This window comes from Lissotriton helveticus, chromosome 10 (genome assembly GCF_964261635.1).
Source record: "Lissotriton helveticus chromosome 10, aLisHel1.1, whole genome shotgun sequence".
Classification (NCBI taxonomy): Eukaryota; Metazoa; Chordata; class Amphibia; order Caudata; family Salamandridae; genus Lissotriton; species Lissotriton helveticus.
Genome location: NC_136071.1, coordinates 230,052,320 through 230,071,272, shown reverse-complemented (window position 1 = coordinate 230,071,272; position 18,953 = coordinate 230,052,320). Strand labels below are relative to the sequence as shown.

The 18,953-nt window shown below is 43.9% G+C and overlaps 1 protein-coding gene across 1 annotated transcript in view; it reads left to right on the top strand.

Annotated features, from left to right (window-relative positions):
* The window catches only part of MYO15A (myosin XVA), a 1,426,381-nt gene that overhangs the window by 148,609 nt on the left and 1,258,819 nt on the right, over positions 1-18,953 (top strand). Inside the window, exons 10-11 of the mRNA XM_078662701.1 lie at positions 11,136-11,297; positions 17,894-18,007. Coding sequence (XP_078518827.1) covers positions 11,136-11,297; positions 17,894-18,007 — 276 coding nt within the window. The remainder of the gene's footprint in view (positions 1-11,135; positions 11,298-17,893; positions 18,008-18,953) is intronic.

The following is an 18,953-nucleotide window of genomic DNA, read 5'->3' as shown; positions in this document are numbered from 1 at the left end:
GGCTATATGCAAATCAGCTCTGACCCTGTGCCTCATGGGAACAGTCCAGTCCGAACTACCAAGCCATGTCTTTCCCAGACCGGAATCAAGCATCCAAGGACCGGTTTCTGGCTATCAGCCTTCATTCAGCCTGGATAGCTTGACTCCAGTGGTGTGGAGAGCCTGGGACTCACGTCTGAGCAAACCCAGCCCACTCGGCGTGAAAATTGCAAAAAACACAGTTGATGGACAGAATGTAGAACAATGTCATACATTCACCCCAGTACAAGGATCTGGGCCTAAATCCATCGTTTTTTTGCACTCCACACCACCCTGGGTTAGACACTGGCTATATGCAAATCAACTCTGACCCTGTGCCTCATGGGAACAGTCCAGTTCGAACTACCAAGCCATGTCTTTCCCAGACCGGAATCAAGCAACCAAGGACCGGTTTCTGGCTATCAGCCTTCATTCAGCCTGGATAGCTTGACTCCAGTGGTGTGGAGAGCCTGGGACTCACGTCTGAGCAAACCCAGCCCACTCGGGGTGAAAATTGCAAAAAACACAGTTGATGGACAGAATGTAGAACAATGTCATACATTCACCCCAGTACAAGGATCTGGGCCTAAATCCATCGTTTTTTTGCACTCCACACCACCCTGGGTTAGACACTGGCTATATGCAAATCAGCTCTGACCCTGTGCCTCATGGGAACAGTCCAGTCCGAACTACCAAGCCATGTCTTTCCCATACCGGAATCAAGCATCCAAGGACCGGTTTCTGGCTATCAGCCTTCATTCAGCCTGGATAGCTTGACTCCAGTGGTGTGGAGAGCCTGGGACTCACGTCTAAGCAAACCCAGCCCACTCGGGGTGAAAATTGCAAAAAACACAGTTGATGGACAGAATGTAGAACAATGTCATACATTCACCCCAGTACAAGGATCTGGGCCTAAATCCATAGTTTTTTTGCACTCCACACCACCCTGGGTTAGACACTGGCTATATGCAAATCAGCTCTGACCCTGTGCCTCATGGGAACAGTCCAGTCCGAACTACCAAGCCATGTCTTTCCCAGACCGGAATCAAGCATCCAAGGACCGGTTTCTGGCTATCAGCCTTCATTCAGCCTGGATAGCTTGACTCCAGTGGTGTGGAGAGCCTGGGACTCACGTCTGAGCAAACCCAGCCCACTCGGGGTGACAATTGCAAAAAACACAGTTGATGGACAGAATGTAGAACAATGTCATACATTCACCCCAGTACAAGGATCTGGGCCTAAATCCATCGTTTTTTTGCACTCCACACCACCCTGGGTTAGACACTGGCTATATGCAAATCAGCTCTGACCCTGTGCCTCATGGGAACAGTCCAGTCCGAACTACCAAGCCATGTCTTTCCCAGACCGGAATCAAGCATCCAAGGACCGGTTTCTGGCTATCAGCCTTCATTCAGCCTGGATAGCTTGACTCCAGTGGTGTGGAGAGCCTGGGACTCACGTCTGAGCAAACCCAGCCCACTCGGGGTGAAAATTGCAAAAAACACAGTTGATGGACAGAATGTAGAACGATGTCATACATTCATCCCAGTACAAGGATCTGGGCCTAAATCCATTGTTTTTTTGCACTCCACACCACCCTGGGTTAGACACTGGCTATATGCAAATCAGCTCTGACCCTGTGCCTCATGGGAACAATCCATTCCGAACTACCAAGCCATGTCTTTCCCAGACCGGAATCAAGCATCCAAGGACCGGTTTCTGGCTATCAGCCTTCATTCAGCCTGGATAGCTTGACTCCAGTGGTGTGGAGAGCCTGGGACTCACGTCTGAGCAAACCCAGCCCACTCGGGGTGAAAATTGAAAAAACACAGTTGATGGACAGAATGTAGAACAATGTCATACATTCACCCCAGTACAAGGATCTGGGCCTAAACCCATCGTTTTTTTGCACCCCACACCACCCTGGGTTAGACACTGGCTATATGCAAATCAGCTCTGACCCTGTGCCTCATGGGAACAGTCCAGTCCGAACTACCAAGCCATGTCTTTCCCAGACCGAAATCAAGCATCCAAGGACCGGTTTCTGGCTATCAGCCTTCATTCAGCCTGGATAGCTTGACTCCAGTGGTGTGGAGAGCCTGGGACTCACGTCTGAGCAAACCCAGCCCACTCGGGGTGAAAATTGCAAAAAACACAGTTGATGGACAGAATGTAGAACGATGTCATACATTCACCCCAGTACAAGGATCTGGGCCTAAATCCATTGTTTTTTTGCACTCCACACCACCCTGGGTTAGACACTGGCTATATGCAAATCAGCTCTGACCCTGTGCCTCATGGGAACAATCCAGTCCGAACTACCAAGCCATGTCTTTCCCAGACCGGAATCAAGCTTTCAAGGACCGGTTTCTGGCTATCAGCCTTCATTCAGCCTGGATAGCTTGACTCCAGTGGTGTGGAGAGCCTGGGACTCACGTCTGAGTAAACCCAGCCCACTCGGGGTGAAAAATGAAAAAACACAGTTGATGGACAGAATGTAGAACAATGTCATACATTCACCCCAGTACAAGGATCTGGGCCTAAACCCATCATTTTTTTGCACCCCACACCACCCTGGGTTAGACACTGGCTATATGCAAATCAGCTCTGACCCTGTGCCTCATGGGAACAGTCCAGTCCGAACTACCAAGCCATGTCTTTCCCAGACCGGAATCAAGCATCCAAGGACCGGTTTCTGGCTATCAGCCTTCATTCAGCCTGGATAGCTTGACTCCAGTGGTGTGGAGAGCCTGGGACTCACGTCTGAGCAAACCCAGCCCACTCGGCGTGAAAATTGCAAAAAACACAGTTGATGGACAGAATGTAGAACAATGTCATACATTCACCCCAGTACAAGGATCTGGGCCTAAATCCATCGTTTTTTTGCACTCCACACCACCCTGGGTTAGACACTGGCTATATGCAAATCAACTCTGACCCTGTGCCTCATGGGAACAGTCCAGTTCGAACTACCAAGCCATGTCTTTCCCAGACCGGAATCAAGCAACCAAGGACCGGTTTCTGGCTATCAGCCTTCATTCAGCCTGGATAGCTTGACTCCAGTGGTGTGGAGAGCCTGGGACTCACGTCTGAGCAAACCCAGCCCACTCGGGGTGAAAATTGCAAAAAACACAGTTGATGGACAGAATGTAGAACAATGTCATACATTCACCCCAGTACAAGGATCTGGGCCTAAATCCATCGTTTTTTTGCACTCCACACCACCCTGGGTTAGACACTGGCTATATGCAAATCAGCTCTGACCCTGTGCCTCATGGGAACAGTCCAGTCCGAACTACCAAGCCATGTCTTTCCCATACCGGAATCAAGCATCCAAGGACCGGTTTCTGGCTATCAGCCTTCATTCAGCCTGGATAGCTTGACTCCAGTGGTGTGGAGAGCCTGGGACTCACGTCTAAGCAAACCCAGCCCACTCGGGGTGAAAATTGCAAAAAACACAGTTGATGGACAGAATGTAGAACAATGTCATACATTCACCCCAGTACAAGGATCTGGGCCTAAATCCATAGTTTTTTTGCACTCCACACCACCCTGGGTTAGACACTGGCTATATGCAAATCAGCTCTGACCCTGTGCCTCATGGGAACAGTCCAGTCCGAACTACCAAGCCATGTCTTTCCCAGACCGGAATCAAGCATCCAAGGACCGGTTTCTGGCTATCAGCCTTCATTCAGCCTGGATAGCTTGACTCAAGTGGTGTGGAGAGCCTGGGACTCAGGTCTGAGCAAACCCAGCCCACTCGAGGTGAAAATTGCAAAAAACACAGTTGATGGACAGAATGTAGAACAATGTCATACATTCACCCCGGTACAAGGATCTGGGCCTAAATCCATCGTTTTTTTGCACTCCACACCACCCTGGGTTAGACACTGGCTATATGCAAATCAGCTCTAACCCTGTGCCTCATGGGAACAGTCCAGTCCGAACTACCAAGCCATGTCTTTCCCAGACCGGAATCAAGCATCCAAGGACCGGTTTCTGGCTATCAGCCTTCATTCAGCCTGGATAGCTTAACTCCAGTGGTGTGGAGAGCCTGGGACTCACGTCTGAGCAAACCCAGCCCACTTGGGGTGAAAATTGCAAAAAACACAGTTGATGGACAGAATGTAGAACAATGTCATACATTCACCCCAGTACAAGGATCTGGGCCTAAATCCATCGTTTTTTTTGCACTCCACACCACCCTGGGTTAGACACTGGCTATATGCAAATCAGCTCTGACCCTGTGCCTCATGGGAACAGTCCAGTCCGAACTACCAAGCCATGTCTTTCCCAGACCGGAATCAAGCATCCAAGGACCGGTTTCTGGCTATCAGCCTTCATTCAGCCTGGATAGCTTGACTCCAGTGGTGTGGAGAGCCTGGGACTCACGTCTGAGCAAACCCAGCCCACTCGGGGTGAAAATTGCAAAAAACACAGTTGATGGACAGAATGTAGAACAATGTCATACATTCACCCCAGTACAAGGATCTGGGCCTAAACCCATCGTTTTTTTGCACTCCACACCACCCTGGGTTAGACACTGGCTATATGCAAATCAGCTCTGACCCTGTGCCTCATGGGAACAGTCCAGTCCGAACTACCAAGCCATGTCTTTCCCAGACCGGAATCAAGCATCCAAGGACCGGTTTCTGGCTATCAGCCTTCATTCAGCCTGGATAGCTTGACTCCAGTGGTGTGGAGAGCCTGGGACTCACGTCAGAGCAAACCCAGCCCACTCGGGGTGAAAATTGCAAAAAACACAGTTGATGGACAGAATGTAGAACAATGTCATACATTCACCCCAGTACAAGGATCTGGGCCTAAATCCATCGTTTTTTTGCACTCCACACCACCCTGGGTTAGACACTAGCTATATGCAAATCAGCTCTGACCCTGTGCCTCATGGGAACAGTCCAGTCCGAACTACCAAGCCATGTCTTTCCCAGACCGGAATCAAGCATCCAAGGACCGGTTTCTGGCTATCAGCCTTCATTCAGCCTGGATAGCTTGACTCCAGTGCTGTGGAGAGCCTGGGACTCACGTCTGAGCAAACCCAGCCCACTCGGGGTGAAAATTGCAAAAAACACAGTTGATGGACAGAATGTAGAACAATGTCATACATTCACCCCAGTACAAGGATCTGGGCCTAAACCCATCGTTTTTTTGCACTCCACACCACCCTGGGTTAGACACTGGCTATATGCAAATCAGCTCTGACCCTGTGCCTCATGGGAACAGTCCAGTCCGAACTACCAAGCCATGTCTTTCCCAGACCGGAATCAAGCATCCAAGGACCGGTTTCTGGCTATCAGCCTTCATTCAGCCTGGATAGCTTGACTCCAGTGGTGTGGAGAGCCTGGGACTCACGTCAGAGCAAACCCAGCCCACTCGGGGTGAAAATTGCAAAAAACACAGTTGATGGACAGAATGTAGAACAATGTCATACATTCACCCCAGTACAAGGATCTGGGCCTAAATCCATCGTTTTTTTGCACTCCACACCACCCTGGGTTAGACACTAGCTATATGCAAATTAGCTCTGACCCTGTGCCTCATGGGAACAGTCCAGTCCGAACTACCAAGCCATGTCTTTCCCAGACCGGAATCAAGCATCCAAGGACCGGTTTCTGGCTATCAGCCTTCATTCAGCCTGGATAGCTTGACTCCAGTGGTGTGGAGAGCCTGGGACTCACGTCTGAGCAAACCCAGCCCACTCGGGGTGAAAATTGCAAAAAACACAGTTGATGGACAGAATGTAGAACAATGTCATACATTCACCCCAGTACAAGGATCTGGGCCTAAATCCATCGTTCTTTGCACTCCACACCACCCTGGGTTAGACACTGGCAATATGCAAATCAGCTCTGACCCTGTGCCTCATGGGAACAGTCCAGTCCGAACTACCAAGCCATGTCTTTCCCAGACCGGAATCAAGCATCCAAGGACCGGTTTCTGGCTATCAGCCTTCATTCAGCCTGGATAGCTTGACTCCAGTGGTGTGGAGAGCCTGGGACTCACGTCTGAGCAAACCCAGCCCACTCGGGGTGAAAATTGCAAAAAAACACAGTTGATGGACAGAATGTAGAACAATGTCATACATTCACCCCAGTACAAGGATCTGGGCCTAAATCCATCGTTTTTTTGCACTCCACACCACCCTGGGTTAGACACTGGCTATATGCAAATCAGCTCTAACCCTGTGCCTCATGGGAACAATCCAGTCCGAACTACCAAGCCATGTCTTTCCCAGACCGGAATCAAGCATCCAAGGACCGGTTTCTGGCTATCAGCCTTCATTCAGCCTGGATAGCTTGACTCCAGTGGTGTGGAGAGCCTGGGACCCACGTCTGAGCAAACCCAGCCCACTCGGGGTGAAAATTGCTAAAAACACAGTTGATGGACAGAATGTAGAACAATGTCATACATTCACCCCAGTACAAGGATCTGGGCCTAAATCCATCGTTTTTTTGCACTCCACACCACCCTGGGTTAGACACTGGCTATATGCAAATCAGCTCTGACCCTGTGCCTCATGGGAACAGTCCAGTCCGAACTACCAAGCCATGTCTTTCCCAGACCGGAATCAAGCATCCAAGGACCGGTTTCTGGCGATCAGCCTTCATTCAGCCTGGATAGCTTGACTCCAGTGGTGTGGAGAGCCTGGGACTCACGTCAGAGCAAACCCAGCCCACTCGGGGTGAAAATTGCAAAAAACACAGTTGATGGACAGAATGTAGAACAATGTCATACATTCACCCCAGTACAAGGATCTGGGCCTAAATCCATCGTTTTTGTGCACTCCACACCACCCTGGGTTAGACACTAGCTATATGCAAATCAGCTCTGACCCTGTGCCTCATGGGAACAGTCCAGTCCGAACTACCAAGCCATGTCTTTCCCAGACCGGAATCAAGCATCCAAGGACCGGTTTCTGGCTATCAGCCTTCATTCAGCCTGGATAGCTTGACTCCAGTGGTGTGGAGAGCCTGGGACTCACGTCTGAGCAAACCCAGCCCACTCGGGGTGAAAATTGCAAAAAACACAGTTGATGGACAGAATGTAGAACAATGTCATACATTCACCCCAGTACAAGGATCTGGGCCTAAATCCATCGTTCTTTGCACTCCACACCACCCTGGGTTAGACACTGGCTATATGCAAATCAGCTCTGACCCTGTGCCTCATGGGAACAGTCCAGTCCGAACTACCAAGCCATGTCTTTCCCAGACCGGAATCAAGCATCCAAGGACCGGTTTCTGGCTATCAGCCTTCATTCAGCCTGGATAGCTTGACTCCAGTGGTGTGGAGAGCCTGGGACTCACGTCTGAGCAAACCCAGCCCACTCGGGGTGAAAATTGCAAAAAACACAGTTGATGGACAGAATGTAGAACAATGTCATACATTCACCCCAGTACAAGGATCTGGGCCTAAATCCATCGTTTTTTTGCACTCCACACCACCCTGGGTTAGACACTCGCTATATGCAAAATAGCTCTGACCCTGTGCCTCATGGGAACAGTCCAGTCCGAACTACCAAGCCATGTCTTTCCCAGACCGGAATCAAGCATCCAAGGACCGGTTTCTGGCTATCAGCCTTCATTCAGCCTGGATAGCTTGACTCCAGTGGTGTGGAGAGGCTGGGACTCACGTCTGAGCAAACCCAGCCCACTCGGGGTGAAAATTGCAAAAAACACAGTTGATGGACAGAATGTAGAACAATGTAATACATTCACCCCAGTACAAGGATCTGGGCCTAAATCCATCGTTTTTTTGCACTCCACACCACCCTGGGTTAGACACTGGCTATATGCAAATCAGCTCTGACCCTGTGCCTCATGGGAACAGTCCAGTCCGAACTACCAAGCCATGTCTTTCCCAGACCGGAATCAAGCATCCAAGGACCGGTTTCTGGCTATCAGCCTTCATTCAGCCTGGATAGCTTGACTCCAGTGGTGTGGAGAGCCTGGGACTCACGTCTGAGCAAACCCAGCCCACTCGGGGTGAAAATTGCAAAAAACACAGTTGATGGACAGAATGTAGAACAATGTCATACATTCACCCCAGTACAAGGATCTGGGCCTAAATCCATCGTTTTTTTGCACTCCGCACCTGGCACCTTGGAAAAGGGGAAGCTCAGCAAGCTGCTGTCGACTCTGTTTATCAGGAAAAGAGGATCTCATCCATACAATTTGCATCTGCTCAAACCTTATGCACATAAGATGATCCCTACTCCGGGCTCTGTGGAACCAGAAGGGCATAACAACTTGCAGGCAGGCTGTGATGCTGTGTTTTAACCCCGAGGAGACTCAGCTAAACTGTAGATTAACTAAATTATTTGACATAATGGCCAGAAGACTCATGAACCAGACATCTAGCTCAAAAAAAATATTGTGACTTTTATGGCCTTAATAAGCAAGTCCATTGCTCTTTTTATATCTTAACTGTAACCATGATTGGATTTTTATACATTTGTATGTTTTACACGGTACAATAAACCTTACTTACTTACTTACTTACTTTCTTACTCAATACACATAACTCTGTGATCCCCTAGGGCTCATCACCTTTCTGGGCCCTTGGTGAGAGTTACCATGCGCGCCTCAACTGCTCATTCCCATGCCCTGGTGCACATCACCACATGCTTCCTAGTGCACATCAACTGGTGCTTCCTGCGACACTTCATCATCTGCTGCTATCTGCTGGCCAGGGTTGTGGATGACTATCGGGCTGTGTGTGTGTGCCTGTATGTGTGTTGGCTTATGGGAATGTGGCTGTTGGTCTGTCTGTTTATGGCCCTTTCCCTGTTTGACAACAATCTGTGGGCGTCCCATAACATTATTAGAGCGCTGCATGCACTGAGGGCTGAATGTATGAGCTAATACAGGGGGAATTGAAGGTCAGGTATTCGAATGCTGCCACAGAGACTATACATCATCGGCTGATACCCTCTGCTGATCCGTTCATGTCCCGGCTGCGGATCCAGTTTGGGAAATGGTCTTCTACAATCTTGATTTTGATGGTTTCATTGATGGATAACTGAAGATAATATGTGTAACATTGAGAAACGCGGTGCCTGATGTGATTAAAAAAAAACCGGTTGGGATAAGTGGGTGTAATTGACTTTTTTCAACCTGTCTCTGATTTTAAGATGCAACCTATGTATTATGTGGTCGCATTACAAAGTCTCCGATCGCAAGTTGTAGAGTGGCCTTCAAAAGGAATATTGACGAGACAGATTGCTATTTTCAGCCCCCTGTGATTGGTTACAGACACAGTGATGGTAACCTGCAAAGAACAGCAAACCACCAATCCCTGTGTTTACATTGCCAAATGGGAAACGTTTTTTTAAACAACCTATTTTCCTTAAAGGAACTAGTGATGCTTCAAAAAAAAAAAAAGTTTGGCAGTAAAGTGTGAAGAGCAGAGAGTGATTCCCTGGACTACTCATTGCCTGTTCCCCACAATGTACCTGACACCATAAGGTGCCCAAAGGGGACGCCTTACGTTTTGAGAATCAGTTACCATCTCCTTTGAGGTGTTAGTAACTGATCAACGGTCAAGCAATTGATACATATTAATGTTGCCTGCAATTAAGAAGGGTCACCCCTTTCACACCTTCTAACTAAAATTTGGAACGGATGGCAGAGCACATTTTGAGTCAAAATGCTTTTATGACTTGCAAAAGGGATTTAGTAAATAGAAAAAAGCTATAGAGCGGTCACAAGCCCTGTGATTTTACAAATTGCAAGGTTTACGGTCACAGAATGGCTTTGTGTCCCATTGTTCTGTATGACATATACCAAAGAATAACATCCAGCCGAGCTTTACTTGTATCCACGATGAATATGTCTGAACGTACATAATTTGTCAGTGGGAATTATTTGCATTCTTTTTGGACATTTTGAAACCCCAGCTCTGCTCAGCCCTGCTTAACATGTCGTTAAACCCGTGAAGGAAAGAGGAGCATTGTTTTGTCAGATTTGGGGAGCATTTGCAATAGTCTTGGAGAGGCAGTGTTTGCTGGGTGAGAGTGGCACACAGTATAAAGATTAGCCCCAAGGACAGTGCTATTTTACTCCCTTGGGATATTAGAAGGCCGCTGTCTCTCTCCATTTGCACTTTGGAACACCTCTGTATGAATCAGCACATTTCTGGGGCATGGATTCACACAACGGATCAATCCAGAAGCAGAGGATTATCATTAGTTAGTATGGGTTGAAGTAGGAACCCTGCATTACATGTAACAGGGATACGTTTATTCTTTAGAGTGAGAACTCAGGCCCAGATTTACTAAGGGCTTGGAACACAAGGCAGTGCACGCGCTTATGTCAGTTTTACTAAGCCATGCAAAGCCACCTTCTGTGGCTCTATGTGGCTTAGTAAAACTGGAGTAACACAAGGCAGCGCAAGTCGCACCCTCTGGAGTGTGGTTGTTCCCATGAATCCACCCATGGATTTTGGTGCATTCCCATGTTTCCTAAGAATAGTAAACGTGGGAATACTTGAAAACGGTACGCCATCCCAACAGAGGTGTAACAAGGAGAAATATATTAATTTCCTCTAATTATTAACTCTTTCTACGTGTGCTGCATTCTGCAGCACACGTAGAAAGAGGAAAATACATCTGAGGATTGTTTGTATGCAGAAGGGTATCCCTTCCTGCACCAAAATAATACTGTCTGTAATTCAGGTACCTTTGCACCATGGCTCAAGGGTGCCTGCATGGGTGCTAGGCTGCACATAGTTCACCAGCTCAGAGAGAGAGCAAAAATATGCCATCTTAGTAAATATATTGCATTCCTGCTTTCTCCATTTGAGGCAGCGCTGCAAGTTATCTTTCTGTGTTGCGCCAAAATCTTAGTAAATCTAGGCCTCTGTGTCTTAAATATAATTCATCTTTGTATTTACTACGTTTTTTTCTGTATATATTATATAAAAACATATTTTGGGAAGGTCAATGTTGGACCTGAATTATATTTCATTACTGTCATTTACTTTTTTAGTAACCTACGTAAAATACGAGCATCTCTGTAATCTGACATAATTTCCTGCCCAGAGCCACAGGACACCTCTCTATCACACTGTGCAATGTCTGTCTCGTGTAATTTCCACAGGGTGGCAACTGTGAAATACAGGGCAAGAGTGATGCCGATGACTTCCGGAGGCTGGTGAGCGCCATGGAAATCCTCAGCTTTAGCGGCGAGGACCAGAACAGCGTCTTCCGAATTCTGTCTTCCATTCTACACCTGGGCAACGTCTACTTTGAGAAGTATGAGGTAATGTGCAGGATGCCGCAAAGAGCCCCTGTTGCGTGGGTTGGGCGGAGTTCAAGGAGTGCTATGTGGAACTTCGCGAAGTGCAAAAAAACTCTGCAGCGCTATGCGGTGCTCTGCAAGCGGCGGGGTGCGTTAGATGAATGCTGTTCGTGATGATTTTCAGTGCCAGATGCTCGTCCGCACTGTGCGATCATCGCAAACTGCACCATGCACAGCGCAAGCGGGTACTGCTTCCTTTCTGCCTCTAGAGTAGTTTTTTACTCGAGCGGCAGCGTTCTCAACGCGAAGGAATAGTTTCTCAACACGAGCGATCATGAGCATACGAGACCATTCGCAATGAGAAATCTGAATGCCCACGTAGAGAAATCTTGCCAGAAGGTTGATTTTCCACGCTCGCGATCGCCAACTTGATGTTGACAATCGCGAACGAGGAAAAATCTCGCCAGTAGGTGAATTTTCCTCGCTCGTGCTCACCAACTTGACATTGACAAAAGCGAACAAGGAAAAAAACTTTTTGGGAGCTCCATGTAACGCTGAGTGCAGCAAACTCCGCAAACTCCGCGAGTGGAGCGGAGTTCACCACCCAGATTTAGTGTCAATGTCCTTTGGGGGTTAAATCAGGGCCATATTTTCAGCATATCCATTCACTATGTCGACATTAGCATTTATGTAAACATATCCCATCTGCTAGCCCTTGTGAAATGACGTTTGACACCAGTGTATCATAGAGTCTGTTTAGAAGCGATTCTGTCTGGCCACCTATCTTTGCAGGCTTTCTTGTGCTTAATGAAGTCAAGGAAGAACAACAATTAACTGTAGGAAGGTCCGTGCAGGTGTTCTCTCTGTTCTCTTGACTGATATTCATGCCACAAGAAAACTTTACAAAGCATCCCTAAACTAATTGTTTTTTTAGAATATGTCGACAAATGTGTAGAAAATGTATGCTTGCCATTGATCTTGACATAACAGCATTACTGACAATGAGTGTGGGTACTGTAGGCAATCTAATAACACACAGCAATACTGATTACAAGCACACAAGCAACTAACTACAGTGAAGTGTGTTTGCATAGCTTCAATAATTGAAGAGTAACAAGACTACAAATAAAAGCAAGCATTGGGAAAGCCAGTAGGTCTCACCTTTCCCCTAGCAACAGTACTTCAAGTCATTACTAAATGTCCTTTTTGAGTCAGAAGCAACAGCTTAAAGCCTTTAACATGGCTGCAGCTCTTCAAAACATTACTCAATGTCCCTCGCAAGTCAACAAATGCTTAAGAATTGTTACTAAAGGTCCTTGGTGCATCAGATGCAACTGCTTCAAATGCCCTTTACAAAGGTGATGGGGTGTGACTTCAACATAAAAATGAAATGTTCATATACACTTTTGCTACTCTAATGAATTGGGGATGTTTTCTGTAGGATAAGTAAATATGGCAATCCTGGTGTGTGATGATCAATCAATATTGCAACTTTCAATAAATGTCTAGATTATTATGGAACACTTGTGAACACAACCTAGTACGCATAAGTACTAGCAGTCCCTGGTTAACTCAAGTGCCAACAACCATATCAAACTACGTTTTTTATACGCACTATACTTCTGATGTTTTTTTAAAGCCTGCACCCTTGTGCTATGGCAGGAAGAAACTAAATGTTAATTTTAGTTAAGCAAAGCACTACAAATATTAGAAGAAAGGTTATCTTATTTAATTATAGTTCATATATATCTATGTTATGATGGATTTTTCATGAGGCTTGCAAGTTATTGACCAACCTGCAGTCCCCTTAGTTGTTAGATGTTAGTAGATGCCACTTTTGAGGCAGATGCAAAATCTCCAACATTCTTTTACAAAGCTTTAGTTCATTAAATCAATACTAGGTGTCCCTCTCGAGTCAGATCCAAATGAATTCTCTATAAACCTGCAGTACCTTAAGTTGTTACTTGAGTTCCCTCTTGAGTCAGATGCAACTGCTTCAAATGACCAAGCTGAATGTGTGAAGCTGAGAAATTTAAATTTGCACACCCATTTATTGGTAAATACAGGTGCCTTCAAGCAGTTAACCTTGGGTGTCTATGTTCAGGTGGATATAAAAGGGTGTGCAATCTAAAGGCCGCCTTGAAGTAAATGTGCTCAAACACTGAAGTGGGCTGACTCATTCACCTATTTTGTGTGGAGTGGTTGCAGGGAGCATCATGTGAGTAACAATTTAGCAGTCTAAAAGATAAGGATAGTTGACTGCTAGCCCTTTATATGAATATATTTTAACTATGATATGTTTGGAAAACAAGAAAGCTGATAACTTTTAATAAACGTCTTGATTATGATGATTTTCTAGCATAAAGCACTAGCAGTCACTAGTAAATTCAATTTACTTCAACCATATTCTTATCAAACAGTTTTTTAAGTTTCCCTAGACATGTGTGCCAATAGTCTCACAGTCACATATATTAAAGGCCACAGCCCTTTCTTATTTGCTGCTGTAGTAGGAAGAAGCAAAATGTCAATGTCAGTGGAGCAACATAATGGATAAAGATATGAATGTGTCTTTTATTCATATGTATGTGTATTTATTTCGACCCAATGCAAAAGCATTGAAATTCTTTCATGAAGCGACAGTTTCACGAGTTGTTACTAGAGGTGCCTCTCAAGACACATACCACTGTTTAAAAGACCTTCCTCAAGCTGAGGGGGTGTAGCATTATCACACACATTTGAATACATACTTTGTATATTTTTGATCTTTGCTTGTTTTCCATTGGATAAATAAATTTGCCATAGCTGGTTTGTGATAGTTATGAATCTAAATGTTCAAATTGTAATACATTTCGTGATTTTTGTTAAAGTAATTAATGGCACCCTACCATGTGTAGGAACTAATATTCGCTGGTACAATAATACAATGCAAAAACAGTGAGTGCCTTCATATAGTTAATCTTTGCTGTATCTGTTTAAGTGGGCGTGGACGGATGAATAGATAGGTATTTTAAAGTAATAATTGATGATTAACTAAAAATCTTAAGTCTTTACATATTTTTATTAATAATATTCTGTGAAAATGAGCTGGCAGTTTTAAAATATAACGTACTAACTAGCTTTTGAGTGGCAGTAAACATGTATGCCAGTAAGCCCAGTTGCTTATATTAATCCCCACTGCCATATGCTGTATGCTGTCATAGGAAGAGACAACATGTGAATTTTAGTGGAGAACATAATAAATATATTTTATGAAAGGTTCTTTTACCCATTTATATATATATCTATACACAGACAGACACTCAAATGTGTATTCACACCTGCCTTCTCTCAAGTCGTTACTAGAGGTAACTCTCAAGTTCATGTTATATGAAAACAAAAGTGACATTCTTTCATGAAGCTGCAGTTTCTCAAGTTGTTAATAAAGGTCACTCTCGAGTCAGATGCAAAATCCTCAAAGATCTATCTCAAGCTGCTGTTTCTCTAGGCATTACTAGAGGTCCCTCTCGAGCAGATTCAAAACCACTGAAAACCTTTCATGAAGCTACAGGTTCCTAGATCTTTACTAGAGGCCCCTCTTAAGCCATATAAAACATCTTCAAATTCGTTCATGAAGTTGCAGTTCAACAAGTCGTTACTTGAGGTCCCTCTCATGTCAGATGCTCGGACTTCAAATTACATTAAGCGAGTTGAGGGTGTGTGGCTTTAACATGTATATTTGCATACACACTTGTTCTATTTTAGTGATCTGTGATTATTTTCCAGAGGATAAATACATTTGCCAAGGCTGGTTTGTAATAATAAGTCACAAGTACAGATTGTAATAATTTTCTTGATTTTTATTGAATTAAGTGATGATAAATACAGGTGCTTATAATTTGCTTTATTTGTCTGTATTGGTTTAGGTGGTTTGAAGGATATGTAATGAAGCGTCCTAATGTAAATATACTCAATAATAGAAATGGTTGTATCCATTGATATATTCTGTCAGTCAGGCTGTGTTCAGTGTTTTTTTACTAGTCTGCCCATTGGCCTGTGTGCCAGGCATTATTTCTACCTATTCACCAGTCAATCCACTTGTGTTGTAAAAGTCTTTCTCTCTGCCTTCCTCTCTACCTATCCTGTCTGTTGTCCCATCTACTTGTCTTGTCAGTCCATTGACTGTCCCTAGTTAAAGCCCTGTATGGCTCCTTAGCTCTTTAGTCTGCTTGTAGTTTGTCACTATGTATGTCTGTTGCATAAACAATTACTTTGGTGCAGTTCTAAAAGGTGTGCTCTCCCCCCCATGGGTGACACAGGTGAACTTGATTCAATGCACCAACACTGAATGTGAAAGACAGGTTATTGTCGCCCTGCAGAAACATACCAAATACATTGTTGAAGTGGAGTTATTGCTTTTGCGTTACTAACAATCCCTGTAAGGGAATCAGGGGCACCATGGTAACGGAATCAAACGTATCTCGTTATTCACAATATCACACATACATTGCAATAAGAAGAATAGAGACTTTTAAGTAAAACCATTTATTATAACAGGGCAAACCTGATTATCAGCACATCTAAAATAAGTACACAGGCTATCATAAAAACAGGAGGAAGGCAAGTTGTGAACAACGAGAATAAAGTGAACATTTGTACCATAGTTAAAATGTAATTTAAAACCTTGCACCCTAATATATACTTCTATGTGTACATTAGGAGAGCATGATGAGTAGATCAACGTGCAGTATATAGTTTGTTAGGGAAAAACAACATACTTCATACCTTGTTGGCAGCAAGAGCTGTCTTTATCAGCGGTGGGCAGAAAACAGTGTTCCTTATGAGGGGTAAACAGGTGCTGCGGTAGCTGCCTTCCTCCAGGACTCTGCTTTGTTATCATCAGGAGATATGTAGCATCTTCAAGTAGGTGAGGCCATTTCTGGCAGAATCTTTTGGATAATCTGGACGAAGGACCTCTCCTGACAAGTGGTCAAGTGACAGCCCTTATGTACAAAATCTTATCAGAGATTGGAATTTCTGGCATATGTTTTTGAATGTGTGACATTGATTATGTGCATCAAGGTGTATGTCCCAGATGCTTCCTTATGGCTATATCAGCTGAAAGAACTTCAATTCAGACTACACTATTTTGGCTATATGTCTTTATTTTTTTTAACCTTGACATAGTGATAAGTAGACACTTGTCCCCGACTGATATTGCATCAGGTGTTAAATCTATGTCCTTAGCCAAATTACTTTACACTGCCACGGTTCTTATAAAGACATGGTCAAACGACATATGTGACAGTGGCAGACATGACAATGACTGCATAAAAGTAGGAATGTGACGATTACTGTTACCTAAGATGGTGTCAGGGCTCCTCAAAATGGAGTCGGACCTTATGGACTTTACGTTAATGTCAGCCTATCTGTTGTCTCTGCTGCTTGTCCTCAGTAGCTGTATCTAGCCTGCAGTCTATCTCCTTGCCTGACAATCAAATCTGCAGTATTTCAATAGGATAAGCTAATAGCTTTTCATCCCACCTCACAGATAATGGAATAATACCGTTATTCTCTGGTGAAAATAATTGGTCAAAGCACTTGGGCTTCACATAATCGCAAATCTTCTAAGCACTAACTACATAATAATATCAAGAATAAGGAAAGAAAAGCTGGCAGGACCTGACCAATAACAGAGCACTAAAAATGATGTCACCAAATGTGCATTAAATCTTCATGCTCATACTTGTACCTTGGAGCCTGTAATTGAGTAAATTCCAAGGTTTTGTTGTACAAAATAAGTGGCAAATCCCTATGGATGTGTCACATTTTATACTGTAAAAACATCAGTTAAACATATTATTTTTTACTGATTGTTTTTCTCCCACACTTGTTTCAAAAATCGTTTGGAATTTTCCCAGAATTTCATGTAATCTATAGAAATGAGGTCTGACAATATTAAACATCCATGCCTGTAAAGTAAAACAGAGGCACATATTGCTGCATTATTGCACATTAGCAATAATGTATGCCAAAATTAAAATGAGCATTAAAGAGTAAAGTTGCAATTTTTTCCAACAGAATCCTTATATGCAGATTTTTCCCACAAATATATTTTTTGCAAAAATCTCACGTTCTTAATGTTTCTTTAACTTTGCAAGGTTATTCTAGGAATTTTATAAAAATTGGAAAGTTTCCCCAATCTGTAAACTCTTGCATCTAAATTAATACACTTGTACCGATTATGCACATTATAAATGTAATCTGTGCAATACATGGATATATCCTCCGAACATTGTCCTATCTGGAGGCTGCGTATGTGTCTGGGTTCTCTCTCTTAAAGATGCCTGTCCTATGTAATACCTGTGGTAAGCTAAACAAATGTTAGAATACAAGAAATGGTAATACAGGAGTATTACTTTATATTCTTCAAAATAGCTTTGTGAATAGCTATGCAGTGTGCACGTTTCAAAGGTATTGATGAAGTCAGTTGCACCCAACACTTAATTGAAGGTGTTGCTGGATCTAGGTTTTGTACTGGGCAGTTCCATGCTTCTGATTGATAGAAATTAGTAGTGTCCTATGTGTGACTAGATGTTTGTGATTGGTGGATCTCTAATACAGGCTGTTGTGTGCCACAGACAGATGCCCAGGAAGTGGCTTCGGTGGTGAGCGCCAGTGAGATTCGCGTTGTGGCGGAGCTTCTGCAAATTTCCCCTGATGGACTACAGAAGGCCATTACCTACAAAGTGACAGTAAGTTACCAGGAAAAGTAAATCAAAGAGAGACAACTGCAAACATAGTCTGTGAGAGAAAGACAAGGGCAAGTGATAAAAATACAAATTTTCTTAGAGGGACAGATTTTCTAAAATTGATGCAATTTATAAATGATTTATCTTACATCGATGCCTGATTCGAAAGGACTCTTGTTAGGATATTTTCTAATCTATCCTTTCAAAGTAAGTAGAACCTTCAGCTTTTGTAAGCAAGAACAAGTCTTAAATGTATTAGAATATACTTTAAAAAGTTATCAGGCTATTATCAAAGGTATTAAAAACACAACATATATCCCGAGGTCTGGTGAGAGAGAACATAAATACTATAACTGTCCAAGACTCTAGTGAAATATTAAAAAATTGTATGGATTCCCATCAATCACCATTCCAGGTGACATGCTTCATCATCTGGGTCTCCTTTAATAGGGCTTCAACTCCACCCTAATGATGGAGGAGCCCAAGGATGTTTTAGATGTCAATACAGATGTGAACAAATGTTTTTATAGAGTGTATGGGAAAGTGCAGTGCAATAAGTGATGTGAAATCTAAAATTGAACCGTAATCAGACCCCAAATTTTATTTTGGTCTGGTACGATCAAAGGTTAAAAACAGTGCATAGGAACAGTTTCAATGGATAGCTGTCCGTGAATAATCAATTGATCAATATGTTTCAGCACCTGAAGGTAGATGTACACCTAGTGCTTTCATCAGGACCTATTAAATATTATTGCTACTGCTAAGTGAAAAAGTGATTCTAATACAAAAAGAAAAACGTAAAGTAGAACCATAAAGGATACACTGTGGAACAATTTAAACTTGCCACTTCATTCCCACAGTTCACAATCCTCGTATCTCTTGAAAGATCTATGGAAAATACAAGAGGTACATAGAGAGTCTTGGAGAACAATATACATGTCCTTCATAT